At 35.0% G+C, this 19,778-nt stretch overlaps 1 protein-coding gene across 1 annotated transcript; it reads left to right on the forward strand.

The window, feature by feature from the left end:
- The first annotated feature begins 615 nt into the window (after nt 1–615).
- Nucleotides 616–1,008, forward strand: LOC124892693 (craniofacial development protein 2-like). The gene has a single exon (XM_047403917.1). It carries the CDS (start codon nt 616–618, stop codon nt 1,006–1,008), a length of 393 nt encoding a protein of 130 aa, XP_047259873.1.
- The last annotated feature ends 18,770 nt before the right edge of the window (nt 1,009–19,778 follow it).

The raw sequence follows: 19,778 nt of genomic DNA on the forward strand, positions 1-19,778 counted from the left end.
ACCTTATTATTTAGTTACCCTTTATAGTTTAGGTTTTTTGTATGTATTTTTGTTTTTTTTCTTTTGATTTCTTTTATTTATAGATGTACCTGGATCGCTTACTGGTGGATATTGTTGTGTTATTCTAGAAGCTAGGCTGGATAGTGTATTCTTGTGCTGGCTATCTTTTTTCCTATTATTTTCCTCCTATTGCTTTATTTGTTTCTCCGACTATTTGCTGGTCGGTTTAGGGCTTTGTTATAATTATTAAGTTGCTATGGGGGTTGATAATAGAATAGGGTCATGTTCAAGGGAGTTGAGGTAGGGGCTATTTTAAGAGAGGTGAAGAGGGGAGGGTAGGGATGGGTGTGGGGTCTAGATTGGGTGTTTAGGCTGGTTTGGTAAGGGGTGGAAGAGGTATACAAGAGGAGATAGGTGAAAGGTTGAGGGTAGCTTCTTGGAATATAGTGACCCTTTAGGGTAAGTCTGTTGAGCTAGGGAAGATTCTTAGGAAGAGGAGGATCAATACTGTGTGTCTATGAGACTAAGTGGGTAGTGTCTAAGGCTAAGGATATGGAAGGGTAAAAGCTATGGTACTCAGGTAGTGAGAAGCATCAAAATAGAGTGGGAATCTTTATGGATGAGGAGCTTAGAGGGAAGGTGGTGGAGGTTAAGAGAGTCAGTGATAGGCTAATAATAATTAAGTTGGTCTTTGGCGGGTTTATGCTGCATGTGTGTAGTGTGTATGCACTGCAGGTGGCCTTGGAAGATAAGGTGAAAGTGAGATTTTGGGAGTCCTTAGATGAGGTGGTGAGAGGCGTTCCTAGCTCAGAGAATATTATTATAGCAGGGGACTTCAATGGGCATATTGGGGTTTTACCGGGAGGGTATGATGATGTGCATGGAGGTTTTGGTTTTGGCCATAGAAATAGTGAGGGGGTTGCTCTGTTGTATTTTGTGAGGTCCTTTGGGCTGGTGCTAGTGAATCCAAGCTTTTCGAAGAAGGAGGATCACCTGATTACCTTTTGAAGCGCATTAGCCAAGACTCAGATTGACTTTCTACTGCTTAGGAAGGGGGATAGGGTTCTATGTATGGAATGTAAAGTCATTCTGAGTCAGAACCTTTCGACCTAACACAGGCTTCTAGTGATAGACTTGATGATTAAAATGATCAAGAAGAGTAGGGACGGAGAGGGTTAACATAGAATTAAGTGGGGTAGCTTGACGCTAGTTAGTGTGCTGGAGATAGTGGAGAAGGTGGCAGGAATGGAGGCGTGGGAGTGTAGGGGGACATGGATGTTATGTGGGATAAGGCTTCCAGCTGTATCAAGGAGTCAGCTAGAGAGATGTTGGTTGTTTGGAGGGTTTGGGCAAGATGGCATAAGAGGGACTGGTGGTGGAATGAAGAAGTTAAGAAGAAAGTGGAGATTAAGAAAGGGGCATATGTTAAGTTGATTGAGAGTAAAAAGGAAAAAGAGAAGTGGGTGAATAGGGAGTTTTACAAAGTAGAAAAGAAAAAGGCTAAGTTAGCAGTTACGGCTGCTAAGACAGCAACTTTTGAGATATTGTATATGGGGTTAGAGCAGAAAGATGGGGAAAAAGGTTGTATAGGCTTGCTAAGGTTAGGGAGAAGAAGGTCCATGACCTCGATCAAGTGAAGTGCATTAAGGGGAAGGATGGTAGAGTTATGGTAGAGGATGTCTACATTAAAAAGAGATGACAGGAGTATTTTCATAAACTTTTAAATGAGGAGGGAGACATAGGCATTGTGTTAGGGGAGCTGGAGAACTCGAAGGAGATTCATAATTTTAGTTACTATAGATGTTTTAAGGTTGAGGAGGTCAGATAGGAATTTTCTAGGATGTGGAGGGGGTAGGGCAATGGGGACTGACGAGATTCTGGTGGATTTTTGGAAGTATACTGGGGGGATAGTTTAAGGTGGTTGACTAATTTGTTTAACATTATTTTCAAGACTATAAGAATGCCTGAGGCTTAGAGATGAAGTATGATAATTTTGTTATATAAAAACAAGGGTTATATTTAGAGTTGTAACAACTATAGTGGCATTAAGTTATTGAGTCACACTATGAAGATTTGGGAGAGAGTGATTGAGTGGAGATTGAGGAGGGTCATGTACATTTTAGAGACTTTGTTTGGTTTTATGCCTGGTCGCTCGACAACAGAGGCAATCCACCTAGTGAGAAGATTGGTAGAGATGTATAGGGAAAGAAAGAGGGATTTGTACATGGTGTTCATCGACCTGGAGAAGGCATATGAAAAAGTCCTTAGGGAGGTTCTTTAAAGATACTTGGAGGTGAGAGGGGTTCTGATGGTGTACATCAGAGCTATTAAGGACATGTATAAGGGAGGGAAAACTCAATAAGGACGGCGGGAGGAGACTCGGGGCACTTCACGGTCGAGATAGGAATGCATCAGGGATCGGACCTTAGCCCATTCCTATTTGTATTAGAGATGGACATGTTGATGCAAAGTATTCAAGGTGAGAAAAAAGTGGCCTCAGTGGAGGACAATTTGCGAGAAGGAAGGTTAAGATGGTTTGGATATGTGATGAGGAGGGGCACGGATGCACCAGTTCAGGGGTGTGAGAGGCTAGCTTTGGATGGCTTCAAAAAGAGTAGAGGTAGTCCTGATAAATATTGGATAGAGGTGATTAGGCAGGATATGGAGCAGCTATAGCTTATTAAGGACATGACCTTAGACAGGAAGGTGTGGAGGTCGCAGATAAGGGTAGAGGCTAGTAGGAGTGTGTAGGTTGTGGCAAGGTGTTAGGCGAGCACTCATGTAGCTGGGTTAGTAATCCTATGGCTATGTCCTTGAGTAAGATCCACTAGTCAGGAGAGTTTGGGGGTGGTGTGTGTCTTTAGTCTGTGATTGTATGTTACTACTAGGTAGGTGTCCTATTCCTTATTCCTTATTTTGAATTGCAAGTATTTCTCTTATTTCGTATTTCTCAAATATTTCCCTTTATTATTTATTATTTCTTATCTCTTCTATGCCATCTATCCTATTTCATGTTCCATTACAACCTTATTTACTATTCTTTATCTTGAGCTGGGGGTCTATCGAAATAACCTCTCTACTTCTTCAGAGGTAGCGGTATGGACTGCGTACATTCTACCCTCCCCAGACCCCACTTTGTGGGAATACACTGGGTATTATGTTGTTGTTGTTGTTTATTTTTTGTTTTGCTTTTTGCAATTACTTTTGTACTTTTCTCTTATTCTTGGTTCTGTATATTCTGGAAACAGGTTTACAAAGTAGTAAGCTGGCAAGGGACAGGGAATTGGTTGAACCAAGCCCTAAACCTGAGCATCTTTTCTACCAATGAAGGAGAGAAGCAATTTTTCTCCCATATATTTCATAAATCGAAGAAGATCAAGATAATCCTGCTCCTATGAATGAAAAACAAGCAACCCGTAAGACAGTTTGTCAAGTGGCAATCCCACTTTCAATAAATTTGACCTCTTCTTTTTAGAAACCAGTTACTGGAGGGAGGTTTGAGCTAAAGAAAAATATGTTGTTGATTATAAGTGGGCAGTTTATAGGTCTTGCACATGAAGATCCACAAGTCCACTTCCAGAATTTCATAGAGTTCACTGACACATTCATTCCAACAGATGTGAATTCTGATTATGTGAGGCTGACACTCTTCTGCTTTCACTTATTGGGGAAGCTAAAACATGGTTGAACTTTGAACTAACAAATTCAATAACATCATGGGATGGCTTAGCCCAAAAATTCCTCATCAGATTCTTTTTGTCTGGTAAGACTATAAAACTTCGTATTGAGATTGTGAGCTTTAAATAGAGGACAGACGAGAACCTTTATCATGCTTAGGAGTAGTTTAAAACTCTTCTTCGAAACTGTCCATATCATCAACAGTCCAATGAGGTACTTTCTTATGCTTTTGTAGAAGCACTTGACTATAACACAAAAATTTTGCTAGATTTAGCTGTAGGTGGTTAAGTATTAAAGTTGACATATGGTGAGCTTTACACCTTATTGAATCACATCACACAAGGAAATCCAGAGTGGCATAGTAATTATAGGAGTGCCACGAAGAAAGTTTCAGGTGTGTTCAAGGTGGACCAATACACTGCTTTATCAGCTTCGGTTACTGCATTGTAAAATTCGATAAACACTCTGTTCAGCAACCTAAAATTGGGAGCTACATAGCTTGCAGTAGCAATTAATATAGTTCAGCAGAATAGTGGTTAGTATAAGGTTTGTGGCAATAGTAGTCATTCTGCAGTTATGTGCACTGCAAACCCAGAGTTTGTTATGTTTGTAGGTAATATGCAAAAGCGGAATTATAGAAACGCCTAAAATTACAAGTAGCAGGCTCAACATCTCATGAATTAATGGAACAATCAGCAATAGATTCAGCAGCCGCAGGCTCAGAATAATTAGGGAACATTTCAGAATAGTAATAGGGAGGAGATAATGAAAGAACTTATAGATGGTCAAGCATAGTTGGCAGTAGAGGTAAAGAACTAGCAAATGACCACAAGGAGCTTGGAGTTACTGGTAGGCTAGATATCATCAACACAAAATACCAGGCCTCAAGGTGGGTTGCCAAGTGATACTGAAAATCTAAAACAAGTTAAGGTAATCACTTTGAAGAGTGGCAAATAACACAATGAAAAACCTCCAAAGAAAACTAAGGAGGTAGATGCTGATGTGGTGACTGAATAGGTAATGGCAAAGTTACTGAAAAGATGAGAAAGTTTGAGTACTTGAAAGAAAAAGTTGCTGAAGAAATAAAGAACCCACAACTATCTTTCCCACATAAGCATATAAAGGCAAAGAAGGATGTGTGCTTCAAGAAGTTCTTTGACATATTCAGAGAGCTTCATATTAATTACCTTATTTAGATGTTTTGTAGGGAATACCTATTTACGCTAAGTACTTAAGGGACTTGGTCGCTAATAAAGTTAAGATGCAGGATGTGGAGAAAGTAACACTCACTGAGGAGTGTCATTTTGTGGTGACTCAAAAGATGCCCAAAAAGCTTAACGACCCTAGAACTTTAGTCTCCCCATTCAGATTGGAAACAACGAGGTGATTCAGGAAATTAGTGATTTAGGGGCAAGTATGAACTTGGTGCCCCTATCTTTATTCAACACAGTTGGTTTTGGAAAGCCTAGACCGAGCACTATACTATACAGCTAGCAAATGAGACCATAGCCCATCTTGAAGGAGTAATAGAGGATGTTCTCATAAAGGTTGGTAAATTTATCATTCCTACAGACTTTATTGTTTAAGATTTTTAGGTAGACGAAAGAGTACAGTCATCTTGGGATGTCCATTTTTAGCGATAGGAGAAACTTTAATTGATGTGAGAGTAGGCACACTCACAATGAGGTTAGAGGATGAAGAGGCAATTTTCAAAGATTACAAACTTCTCAACACACTATTACACTATAAAGACTTGTGCATGATTATTGTAATTAAAAGGGCTAAGTATAGGGTAGTGATTCCATAAAAGACTTCTTCAGACACCCTCATTGAGCACCCTAAGCCACAACCACCTAAGCCTGCCATGATGTAGATTGATTAACCTGAAAAGGATATATGTGAGAAAGCTATTGACCTTAAGAGTTCACCCTCAAGAGGTCAGAAACAAATAAGAAGATGGCCTCCTAGTATGAGAAAAAGGGTAAAAGAATTTGCATGAGTTCTAGCTGGGTCGTGCTGCGATACTAAATCAAGTGCTGCTTGGGATGCAACCCAAGTTAAGAAGGTATGTTTTAGTTTTAGTGTTTACTTAAAGTCGTTTTGTTTTTTTTGAGTCATAGGTTGATGAGAAGTCTGAGTATCAAAAAACCTAAGCTAAGGAGCATGGCAAAGACCAAGTGTCGGGTCCCCAGACCCTCTTGATGTATAAAGATGCTACTAGATAGGCCTATAAGCCTCAAGGAGTATTTATATCTATACTTTTAAAGTACACTCTGGGGACTAAGTAGATTTTTAAGTATAGGATGGGGAAATTCCCATTTTTAGGGTAAATATTTTTTAGGTTAGAAATAAGTAGGATATTCTTGCTAGTGCTATATTTGAGTATATGATACAAGTGTTTTGGTAAAAAAGCATGTTGATTATGTGAATGACTACTGTTGAGACTCCTAGGCTCATGTTTATGACTCTTGTACTTGTTATCTTAAAGTTGAATTCATGTGATTGTTTGGTTAAGAGTCTATGACGATCCAACTTAAGTTGAGCATGTGCCATGTGCGTGTGAGGTGTTGTATATTCCTTATTACATGTGATTTCTAGAACTTGCCTGGTCTGTGTGTAAAGAAAAATAAAAAGTGTGGGGTTTGGAGATGATATAGGCATTTCTTTGATAGCCTTGTTTTATACCTTTTTTTTGACCTACCCTTGTGCATAATCCTAGTAAGCCCCATTGAGCTTTTAGTTTTTTCTTTGGCATCCACATATATAGTCTAAAGCCCTTCTTTGATATTTCTAAATTTGATCCAAAAACTCTTAAGCGCTTAGTGAAAAATTAATTGAGTTGAGAAGTTTGATAAATAAGAGCAGAAAAAGGTGAAATTAAAGCCCCTAAGTAATAGCTAGTGGTGTTCAAGAGGTTGATATACGTTGTGGTTAGTAGTTGAGTAGTGAAAGGAATAAAAGTTTGTTCACATTGAATGAGTTATGTGTTCACATTGAATGAGTTGTGCATAGAATCCTCGCACCATAGTGTTAAGAATCAACTTGATAAGATAGGGTGAAAATAAAAGAATGGGGTAGACAAAAGTGGTGTGATTTGTTTGTTAGAGTTGAATTGAATGTATAAAGTGATGTATTAAAGCGCTTAGGGAAGATAGTCACTATTAAGCCAAAATAGTTTCTACTCATCCCTTAGCCTACATTACAACCCTTGAAGACCTATTTGATCTTAAGCCTTAACAGTCTGATATTAGTGGAGCACTACACAAAGGGCAAGCCTATGGTTCATTATGTGTAACTTGTGAATTCCTTGTGACAGTGAGCGTAACTTGATTCTTGTACCCATTGTGTTATAAATTGAATTTATATGAGTAATTATGGGTAACTCTCTTATTGTGAGGGCACATTTTTAATGAATTGGGCTGATTTGTATAATGTCTTTTATTGAGAAATTAGCGTGAGTTTGCCAACTTGGTGAGTCAATTCTTGAGGCTACGATGTTTTAAAGTAGGGTTCTTGAACTTTCAATTGTGTACATAACATGCTTAGTGTAGAAACTTGCATTCTTTATAGTAATTGTAGTACTAGCTTGAGTCTCTGTGTAGTAGTATAAGTGTAGATTCACCTCAGCTTATGATTCTTAGAGTAAAGAGTTGTTTGAGGAAGAACAAGGCTTCAAGTGTAGGGTGGTGATGTTGGGTTTATTAATGCACTCTAGTGTTGTTATTCTAGTTTGTTTAGTCTTGTTTTAGGGATAATTCTTGTGCTTTATGTGTTGAATATGATATCAATAAGAAAAAAAGTGTTCAAGTATGTATTTATGATGTTTAGAAGTGTTTTCAAACAAGTTTGGACTTAAATCGATCAATTAGAGTTTAGGCGAGAAAACTAGTTCTACCAGCTTTAGCTAAGTGTTGTACTAGTATATCATGATGGATTCTAAGGTTTTAAATGAGTTCCTAATGGTTTTAATGTGTAATATTATGTGGAAAAACTTTTTTGTAATGTGCAAAATGTATTTGAGTCAAGTCAAGAGCCAAAGAAAAATGTTAAAGATTAAGAGAGCAAGCCTAGTCTTAACTCATGTTTCTTGCTCATCGTAGTGAATGTTATGTTGTTTTGAGATCTAATTATTATTTTTTGATCATGTAGGATTCTTGGAGGGTTGATTTTGATGATATATGGATGAGATACAAGCTGAAAACCAAGGCCAAATGACACCACAAACAACGGAACAAAGGAGGAAACACTTAGACAAATATTGGATTGATTGGCACATTCCAGTAGCTGCCCACAATTTTTATGCAACTCTTATTCCATTGAAGTGATATGGAGCACTCAGAACAATTGGAGTGGTGCTATAGAGCCCACAGTGTTCCTAGTAATGAAATATAATACATACATGCCAACAAAACTCCTCTAACTATAAATACATCATATTAAACACATTGTAATCATCTTAGAATGTGTTGTACAAATGATTATCCCAAGAATTTTATTTTATGCAGTGTTTACTTTATTATAGTTTACTAACATTCAAAAATATTTTTGGGTTACCTTGCATAAAGTTAATCTCAATAAGTGAACTATACTTTTGGTAGTTATTAGAACAAGTCCCTGTGGAATTGATATACGGCTTTATTGAAGGCCACTATATTACTTGGTAGACGACATACACTTGCGTGTGCACTTGGGTGCTTCATTTGTTCTGAGGCTAAATAAGTATACCTTATCCTTGGGTGATAATTAAAAAGTTGATTTTTTATAAGTGATTAATTGTTAAAGGTCGAATAGACTAATGTGAGTTGTGTTGGAGAATATCTTTGTTAATGAGACCCATAGTGATATGTTGGTTAGTGTTGTAATCTAGATGATTTATTCTTAGACAGTGATCATGAAGGTGCGAAAATCAATCATAAAGTAGATGTCCCAAAGGGGAAAATATCGTGTAGTTTATGGTGATGTTGTGTTTGTAATAGTTTTTGTTGAGGTGTAAGTGCTCAGTAGAGTTTTTCCTAGGATGAGAGTTTATAAAATCTCAGGCTAGGATGGGTTGTCATGAAAATTTGGTGTTGTATGGTTTATAGACATTTGGTTTCTTAAGGTGTAGTGTTTGATGAATTTAATATGATATCATGCGAGATAAGGAACATATTAGACCATAGGAACTTTTAGAACGTAATTCGAGATAGTAGAACTTCGAATATAGTGTTTGATGTAAAGAGTTTATTTTTGGATGTCAGAATCTAAGAGTGCATTGTAACATTAGCCAAAATTAGGATGGCCTAGAGTAAATGCCTCACTTATGCTGCTATAGTAAGAGGTAGACCGCTACCATGGGTCTACTATATCAGGAGTCAATATTAGTCAGCTCTACTATAGTGAGGCCGCTATAGCAGGATCTGGGTTACTATAGCGGGCTTGATGCCGTAAATATTTAGTTTTCTCTAAATTTCAATGTCATCTCATCATTAATACTTAATTATTTGTTCTTAAACCTTTGTTAGAGAAATAGCTAGGTTGTGCATAAATATGTGCCTCCATATCTTTGTGTTTTGAAAAGCCTCAATAGAGAGGTCGAGTATAAAATATGGTTTAGTTGAAAAATGACTAAAATGGGTAAGTAAGGTGCAACATAAAAAACTCTAAAAGTAGTGACTTTATAATTGACCTCGTGCTTCTCTTTAACTAATGTTCATTAGGGAATGAATGAGTGGTAAATTAATATCTAATATAATGATTTTATCCATTGTTAGTAAGGATATTTGTAGTTAGGATCAATTATTTAGTATGGAAGTGCATTAGATGTGAATTAGGGTCATACATAACCCTACCACAAATTTAAGTTGGAAGTATCCTTACCAATTGAGTTTTGGGATAAGTTTAAACAGGGATCAAATTCAAAGGAGCAATACTTCTAGAATATAAAGAGTTATAGAGCCCGATATTCAACAAATTAATGATATTTTATTCATCTTTCGAACACCACTGATTGTTCATCAACCCACTTCCTGAGTTATAAGTTAAAACTATTTTACTAAAGACTATTTGTATTAACAAAGTTGAGGCCTCTATAGCGAGGCCCGAGCCAGCAATAGTGGAATAACAACTGCATATATACCTATTTTAGCTGACTTATAGTTCATAAGCTCTAAAATTTCATTCCTAAGCCCTAGAGGGGTAATTTGATCATGGTTGGGATGAAAATCCTTCATTGATGTAAGATTTATACTCCCTTTTAAGCTTGATTACTTTGTTCATCTTATGAAATCATTAGAATGTGGAATTATGGTGAAATTTGAGTGGTTTAGAACCTAAGGATCCTTAAATTACGGGGAAAACCTATGAAAATATGTATTTTCACCTAAACTTTATTTTAGATTATAAATTAACTCTTTCTAGTATTAAATAATGGTTCAAAAACATGAATTTCATTGTTGGGGACCTTGAGTTTAATAAAGATAGGACCTTTAGCTTTAAAACATCATTAATGGTGATGAGTTGAGTATGATAGAGCTAATACGTGATTAAACTAACCTTGAATAAAGGTCAAACTAGTGGGTTTGAACTCACAAAGTATTTATTTGAAGGGTGATGTATTTATTCCTCTTATAATTGTGTTTTATTAGATGATTTAGCATTTGAAAACATAAAGAAAAAGGAAGAGCTTCTGTGGTATAGCTTACATTTTTCAGCAGCTTGGTGCCTCGGTATGCTAGGTTTAATGTATAGTAGATCTTGGTTAAATTGAATGACTATAATAATATTTGATGGGAAATTTCTTATTTAGTGCTGCAGGCATTGTGAATTAGTAATAATAATTAAAATATGAACATGAATTGAATCTAATTTAGATTCATTATTATTTTTGAGAAATTATTTGGTAATTTTATGATTGTGTATTAGTTGTGCTAATTTGTGAGAATATATGTATGTCATTGTCCGATTATGGGTCCATGAGTTGTGTAACTAGTAACTAGTAATCAAGTTATTTTTTTCAGAATTGGAAGGTGCTTATTAAACTAATTATAGTGAAGCAGGAATGACAATGAACATTTTAGAAAGTTCGATTAAATTGGTGGATTGTAATCATAGTTGAGCAATAGGGTGATGAAGTAGTCTATGCTTGAGCTTTGTCATAATTTTATAGTTATTATGAATCGAATTAAGGTTAATAGAGAAGATTCAACTAAATGTTGTCATTGGTTGCACTACATTCTAGCAAATATTAATACAAGATTTTGCTTGAGAACATGCTAAATGATTTGTCACAAATGTTGTTGATTAATGAAAACATGTATTTCTGGATAAGGACTATCTTATGATATAAGTGGTGATATTCGTAAACATACTTGATGATTGCACTTGAATCAGTAGGTGATGGTTGAATGTAGTTTAAAACCCAACTTGATTTATACGTGCATATTAAGTGTTTCTTAATATAATGCATGTTTAAGAAAAGTGAATTATTGAATGATATTCTTCATAAATCATATGTAATACGGTTATTAAAGACTTGTTGGTTGCACAAGTCTGGTCTTTCATTCTTATTCTGGATGTGATTATTGTTATATCTATTATTACTGTGGGATAATTAAAAAAAATGATATCTTCACTAGATATACATTATTATTATTATTATTATTATTATTATTATTATTATTATTATTATTATTCATGTGGGATGAGCCAAAAAAGGACATCTTCAAGGGATATACATTATTATTGTTATTGTGGGATGAGTCAACAAATACTATCTTTATGGGATATTGTTATCATTAGTCTGGGATGAGTTGGTAAAGGACATCTGTATGAGATTATTAATATTTTATTGTGAGATAAGCTAGTAATTGACATCATCAAGGGTTTGGTTGATATAAAGTTAATAGACACTAGATGTCTGGGATTTTTGGTGCATGGGTAGAGCTCATCCCTTGTAGATCATGGATAGTTAGTATGATAAGACCCATAACATGTGTCTACAAGCATTGGTGTATTTGATGGTTCCTTTAGTGGACTAAGTTTATTTGTTAATATTTTTATATTTGGTTTCTTGAGTAAACTAGCTTTATTTGTTGATTTCTTAATATTTGGTTTCTTGAGTGGACATGAGTTTGAGATACTTGAGATCCTTGTATGGTTCGATTGATTGAAACTATATATGGTACTCTTTGTGAGAACCATTACTAATAGTATTGAATTGGGTTCCTTGAGTGAACTGTTGAATTAATATTCCAACTTGCTATGTGAACTTAGGTTTCTAGTGTGAACTAATTTCCTTAGATTATAATTATCATTTCAATAATGAGAATTGCAATTTCAATATTTGACAATACTTCATGAAATAAAGAACAACTAGAGTTGGTTGTAAAATAATCTTATGTGTTGACTGGTAGTTGTATGTATATTTGTCAAAGTGTAGACATTGTTATTAACTATTTTAATTGTATGCCATGGTTGGTTTTATAATTTGGTATATGGCGATGATAATGATTTCATTTGATATTGTTAAATTGAACCACAGCTATGTAAGCAATATTATGTAACTTGTTTAGGTAAGTAAGTTATAAAGATGTGAATAGACTGATTATTGGATTCTAGTGTGTTGGTGGTGTCGAATAAGAAAAAATGGTCTGAGAATAGAGGTTAAGAAAATATTAGATAGTTAATTCTTGTAGTGACTTATATTTAGCCTAGGCCGGCGATCTAAAGGCTTGTGTATTTTAGTGGAAAATAGATGTTTCTTACATTAAATAATGTCATGAGATTGAAGGAAGTTAAACTTGTCACATTATATGTACATGATTTATCTTGAATTTCTATATTATATGTTATGTGCTTAACCTTGGTTGGCCGATGATTCCTACTAGTATGTGTTGTTTGTACTGATGCTACATTTGCTAAGTAGGACCAATTGTTGTTTCTTAGGTAGAGTGGGTAGTGATATCTAATATCTTCATTTAGTTCATTCCTACGATGGGAGTCGTTTCCTTTGTGTTGTCATTTACTTATTAGAAGCTCTTGTACATTGTCTAGATTAGGTACTTGGGGAAAGTATATTTATTTAGGATTTTAATGTAAAATTTTGTATTATTAATGAAATTTGATATCCTTAATGATATTGCTTAAACTTCCACATGTATTTTGAAATGGGTGGCAAGGGTTTTCCTATCTATGTGGATTAGAGTAGGTTTCCTCAAGATTCAGCTAGATGGCTCATGATAGTTAGTATCAGAGCCCATGTTATTGGTCTCCAAGTAGAAGAGGAAATGTTTAATTAAGTCCTATGGATTGGTTTATTAATGTCCTCATCAAATCTTCAGGAATCAATAAAGCATTGTAGGAATTGTTTTGATTTCTTCTTTCCAATCATGCTACCTCAATTTTTATCTATTTGGGTTAACACCAATTGGTACCTCTATAATCATAACTGGAATCTAGTTAATTCCAGTTGGTATGTTGAGGAATTCAAAATTGGAACCTAGTTGTTTCCAATTGGTATATGTCTTAAAGAGCTGAAATATATGATTGATGTTTGAATTATGATAAAATTACTTAGTTGTAACTTTGTTGTATTAAGATAAGATTAGGATTGATGCTTGTCTTGAAAGAAGTAACTGGTATGGCTTATAAAAGTATTGTTTGAATTGTATATTACAGGGGAATCTGTTTTGGTTGTAAATTTTGTAATAACTTGAAAGGTTAATTAAAGATATAAATATTTGTTGATGACTGGATTATTGGTTAAATTAATGAAAGATCTATTGGTGTTTAAAATATTTGTTGATGACTGGATTGTCTATTAAATGGAGGGTGGATATAGTAGCCCTTGGTAGAAGTTAGTTATTTGGTTGATAAGATATGATGTCTTGTTATGTTAAATGTATGACATGGGAATAAGTGTCTGTCTGAGGTGACATATATATTTAAGTGTCTAACTCTATTTAACTTAGTGGTCTTAGCTACTGATTGACCAAAATACTAGTATTACAATGATAATTTGTAGTTAATAAGGAAATTGTGAGATTATAGTGGAACAAGGTTCCCTTATATTTGTGAATAAGGTAACTTTGCTTGTCTATTGACAAAACAAGTCTCTCATGTGTCTATTTACAAAATCACTTTTAATTGGTTGATTAAGATTTGACATTATTATATACTTATAGTATGGAGTAAATATCAATTAATAGTATACCTAGAATATGGTGTAATTGAATTGCTAAGCCTTACAAAAGAGTGAGTTTGATTATGATTAATTATCTTGAGTTGTAGGGTCGATTGAGGAAGTGGAGTTATTGGATGTGTTTTTGCATAGCCATATCCCTGTCATTGTTGCACAATGATACCTGGTTAGCATTTCTCCTTGAGGGGTTGAGGTATGTTGAGTTGGTAATTTAACTAGCTGTAAATTAGTTGTGAGGCTAAATAAGTATAGCTTGTCCTTGGGTGATATCTAAAAGCTATTAGTTTGTAAATGATTGATTGTTGAAGGCCCAATAGACAAATGTGAGTTGTGGTGGAGAGTTTATTTGTTAATGAGACACATAGTTGCACTCTTGATGATTTATTCTTATGTGTTGATCATGGAAGTGTGGAAAATAGTAGGTGTAAACATGGTGTAGTGTACGGTGACGTGTTTTTCATGGCATTGATTAGGATGTAAGTTCTTGGGTAGGTTTTTCCTAGGAAGAGAGTAGATAAAATCTTAGGCTATGATGGGTTCTAATAAAAATCTGGTGTTTTATGGTTTATGGATATTTTCTATCTAGAGGTATAGTGTTTGATGAAATTAAAGTGATATCATTATAGATTAGGGGTATAGTAACCCATAGAAACTTTCAGAACAAAATTCAGGTAACTCTAAATATAGCATTTGATGTTAAGTAGTTAGTTCGGGATGTCCAAATCTTTGAGTGTGTTGTAATATTGGCCAAAATTGGGACTGCCTGCAGTTACGTAGCCTACTCCACTATAGTGAGAGCTAGGCGCTACCATGGGCCTATTATAGAGAGTGTCAATGATGGTCAGTTCTACTATAGCAAAAAAATCCCACTACAGCGAGGCTGCTATAGTAGAAGTTAGTCCACTAAAGCGGGCTCGATGAAGTAAATTTCAGTTTTCTCAAAATTTATATGTTATATCATCATGAACTATCAAGGTTCCTTTCTTAGACCTTTGTAAAAGAAGTAACTAATTCACGCGTAAATGTTTGGCTCCAAATCTTCTTGACATGTCCCAAACTACCGGATGGTGAGGTCACCTATACTAATCTACCTAGATAGAAGAACCCCTTACCATTCCTTTAAGAAATCAAGTGGAAGTGTGTAATTAAATAATAAAACCAACTTTATCATATAAAAGCTCTTGCAAAATAGTATGGAATTATAACTACTGTTGGTTTTAGTCTTAACAGGTGCAAGAGCTGTAAAAGAAAAAATAAAACTGGACAAAACTTCCACCATGAGTTAGAGAAGTGGGAGTTGTTGAAGGATCACCACCGTAAAAATCAAGAAACCAATATTCAGTCCCGTAAAAGACTATATTCTGAAAAGGGTAAAGAGAGAGTAACATTAGTACTAACCACACGTACTTGTAAGCCTCTCGATTGACCCATATTGATTACTCAAATATAACATAAATATTCAAAAGAAAACATGCATGCTTTTACACCAATTAACCAACCCCTACATGTTTTGTTTCACCCACATACTATCTCATAATTATGAATTCTAAGACACCCCACTTTTTCCTACAAATCTATTACCCCAGACCACTAATTCAAGTCTAACACTGCCAAGCCTAACTTTGAGGTTCAACAAAATTTCTAAAAGACAACTATAACAAGGTAAACCCTAGACCTAAGTCAAGAACTGAATAAGTCACCTAGCATACATGGAGAAGGCCCATTCAGACATGTGCCCTATCCACTTGCCTCCCCGAACAATAGATCAAATTTAACCTATAACTTACACCCATCCTTCTCATTATTTTGCTGTCATAGAATTCTTTCATCAACATTAACCTCATTGGTTATTTCCACACCCGAGGAAATATAACAAGTTAGGCCACAATAAGAATTGTTGACCAAATTGTAAGTAGTCAAGACTTAATTGATATATGGTACCGCAAGTTAACACATGCTTAAACAACATACACTTAGCATAAAAAGTATCAAATAAGAAGTTTAGAATATTTAATCAACAATTTAACATATAATTACCAAATTATGTTTAATCAAGCTAAGTCAGGACAACTCAAGAGACAACAAGTCAAGTCAACCATAACCAAGTCAATAACCCTGACTTTGACAGTATCCAAGTCATAAACCATGACTCTAATAACAAAAATCCCAAAATATATGACAAGAAACTGGACCATAAAAGATACCAAATATATCAAGTATGTATATATAATCTCTAGTTCACTCATGGAACCATCAAACTCACTTGACCCTTGTACATACACATTATGAGTGCTGCATCCACCCTATAGACATGATCTGGTGGGGGGGATTCCATCCATGTACTAATACCCCAGAAACAAGTATCTACCAAAATTATTTTTCCAATAACCTGTAAGAATGTTCCAGTTGTCAAAACAATCTACATTACGCAGCAAGGTAGATAAACATCATACAACATGTAAAATCATTTTCATTGATTCTACCAAGCAACATGCATTAACAAGCGATACTACAAAATAGTTAACATACAAATACAGTACAAAATAGGATTAACAATATCATCTAGGGCCTTAATCACTATACATACCTCAATATTCCATTCCAAACAACAAAAGGGATTACCACTCTAGATTATTTGAAATGTCACCCACACCCTATGTAGTAATATTACTTGCTGTACAGTTTAACTAATAATCGGTAATTCATGCATCCTACTACCCCAAATACGGGTGATTAAATAGTGAACCATCAAATTTATAGCATAAGCATAACATAATGTGATAAGGTATATAGATAACCCATAATTGTAAGTTACCTAAATGCTAACTAATTTTAACCATCCTAACTCTTTGCTCAAAGGCCTAGAGATGAAATATCCTATCCATCTAGTTACATTCATGCTCTCTAACCTGGGTCATGCTACTGAATTAATCTTAGTTTACCTAGATGTGAACTAGCTATATGAAGAACAAATGAATGTAAATTCCAGCCTTTCTAAGTTGACAGACAGATTAATCCTTGAAAAACCATGGGTTTGCACCAATGCACACCCATTTCTCCTCTTTTTATCGGTTCCAAGACTTGGTAGGCAACCTTAAGGGTTTTTGGAGCCTTCCACATTGTTTATTTTCTCAAGCGAAGAAAAAAATAAAACCCACTCAAATGGGTATAATGGTCTATGTTATGTCTCTATAGTAGCTGCATACCACATTGTATAATAAATCTCGCTATAAAGGGGTAACGTCATTGTAACCAACTTCTTTAATTTCTAAAATTTTAATACATATGCCTCACACAAGTTTACTAATGAATTCTTATAATATCCATATTTCACACTAATATCAAGGAGCTTCCTAGTAATGATGGATTTGGTCATTACAATAGATACCAATTTACCCATTATTTATCCTGAAAAGATCAAGAAGAAGATATAGTTAGAGTCTAGATTCTTGAACTTAACACCTCTCCATGATATCATAATCAATTAATTATGACACCTAGACACTAGTATGGAAAAAAAATACCTAGCGAATTATTAAAATGTGAATGCCTCAACCCCATTTACTAAAATTATAATATCAAAACCCTGTCATCGATCTAATAGGAAGTGGTCTTTGGTACTCATAAGGACACGATGCAAAATAAGGAATTTATTCTCTAACTGACTAAGATACCCAAAAACTGATCAAACTACAAACATCGAATAGGGTGTTGAAACCCACCTTGAAGAATTTGAGGTGGGATCCTATATAGTGGAATTTATCCCTCTATAGCAATACTGCTATAGAAGAATATGTTGCTATAGCAGCTTAAAGCAGTTGAAAGAGGGGATAAATGGGTTTATCATCCATCTCTCTCCTTTTACTAAAACATAACACTCCCACTTCCTCAATTACTTCTCTCATCATTGGAATAAGATAATATTTTTCTTTTTTACTTTCTATTGCTTTATTACGCACAAAATTACATGTATTAGGCTAGATTTACGATAAAAAAGGATTTAAGTTGAATTTTCAATTTCAATTTTTAGGGCTTGATTGAATTAAATATCAAAGCATGGTTGCTTTTCTTGTATTCATAATGCTTCTATTGCATCCTGAGGGTAAGAAACTCAAAACCTATGGGTTAAAATGAGTAAAAATTGAAGAGAATGTAAAGGGTCCTTTTTGGATTTGAACTGGTTTTTAGGCATGATTTAGGAGTTATCATGACTAAATTTTTGTGTAAATTAGTTTTACGGCAGTTTTAGAAAACTGATTTGAGTTCAAAACTAGAAACAAGTGAATTTGAGTCAAAGGGTGCCATTTTTGCATCCACTAACTATTGGGGATGGTGAAAGTCACTATAGAGACCTTGTCTCTATATCTACATTGTTATCGCAGAGAAAATGCCGCTATTGTAATGTCTATATAATGACATGCCTATTGTTGTAGTGGGAGGATATAGGCATTAGCCTCAAGCTAAAAGATGAGAAAATTTGAACTATTTATTTTATTCCTTTCTTAACGCTTGATGATTTATGATGAGATTTTTCATCCATAATTATAGGTCAACCATTTTTAATGGATGAAAACCAGGATAATAACCTCACCCATGAAATATTTCCTGATGAAGCTAGTCGAGAATGACATCATGAGTACTAGTGGATGAGGCTTTGCTATGAGTGGGGATTTGATAAAGGAATGGTGGAAGATAATGCACCGGTTTTCTATATTAGGTCTTAGGAGTTTTGTTAGGGCCCTTTTGTAGTATCTCCCTCTTATAAAGTCTCCGGATGGGTAAGGGAATTCTATGCTATACTACCTATTGAGCTTTAGGATTCTTCCAACCACACCATCCATATCCGAGAGTGGATGTTCTAATTGAAGCTCACACTATCATTGAGTATCATGACCCGAGGCTACCCCTAGTCATGACAGCGATGCTTATGGTCATAATTGACCATAAGCTGTCCCTTGAGCTGGTAACTATTGTGAGAACTAAGTAAACTAATAATAAACGTATGTGGAAAAAATAACTGATAATTCGATAAGGTTTTAAATACTAAAAAATGATTAAATCATAGATCTAAAATGTATGAAGACATACTGAAAAGACTGATAAAACAATTGATAAATTGACTAACTGTCTGAATATCTGAAAAGCCTCTAACTAACTGACAGTGGAGTTGATGGCACAAACCCCCAACTAACTCCGACTAAATAGAAATACTGAACAACTAAAATAAACTAATATGAAATAATCATGTCCTCAATAGATGAGGACTCACCATAACTACTGTTGTTGATAAGCTGAGCTGTCTAAGCGCAGTCAGGAAACTGTGCGTCCGAACCTATAATATAAAACATCATAGCGTGAAGAAAAGTATGCGGTCAGTCCTTTGAATGTACTGGTATATGAGACGAGGTTAGGCTGTAATGCAAGGGTTAACTGTTAATGAAATAATGAATGGTTGAATAGCATGAGATAACTAACTATGCATGTATGAAAACTAAAATATTAAGAATGCAAGACCAGGCATATAATGTTTCTAAAATAATCTATAAACTGAATTATTTAAATCTGATAACTGAATAACTGGAAGTTTGTATGCCATGGTCAAGAAAATCAAAACCGAATTTTGTACTAAATACTATACTAAAACTGTGGGACGTATTATCTAACTGACATGCCACAATCAGGGCTAATCGGGGTCTAACTTGTACCCCAGTTGGAAGGGTATAAGTACCGTGCCACGGGTACTAACACATGGCTGTGTAGATCCACTTAACTGATGTCTCGAAGGACTTGGGAGTCATTCCTAAATTGGTGGGTGACCCCTATGAGAATGTCAGTCCTAAACTAGCGAGTGATATCTCAGATAATGTTAGTCCTAAACTGGCGGGTGATATCTCATAATCCTACGCTGCCTACGTAGTTA

This window comes from Capsicum annuum, unplaced genomic scaffold, assembly GCF_002878395.1.
Source record: "Capsicum annuum cultivar UCD-10X-F1 unplaced genomic scaffold, UCD10Xv1.1 ctg4971, whole genome shotgun sequence".
Classification (NCBI taxonomy): Eukaryota; Viridiplantae; Streptophyta; class Magnoliopsida; order Solanales; family Solanaceae; genus Capsicum; species Capsicum annuum.

Excerpts from the sequence above, each read along its gene's own strand:
- LOC124892693 (XM_047403917.1), top strand. The coding sequence starts at position 616 with ATGGATGAGGAGCTTAGAGGGAAGGTGGTGGAGGTTAAGAGAGTCAGT.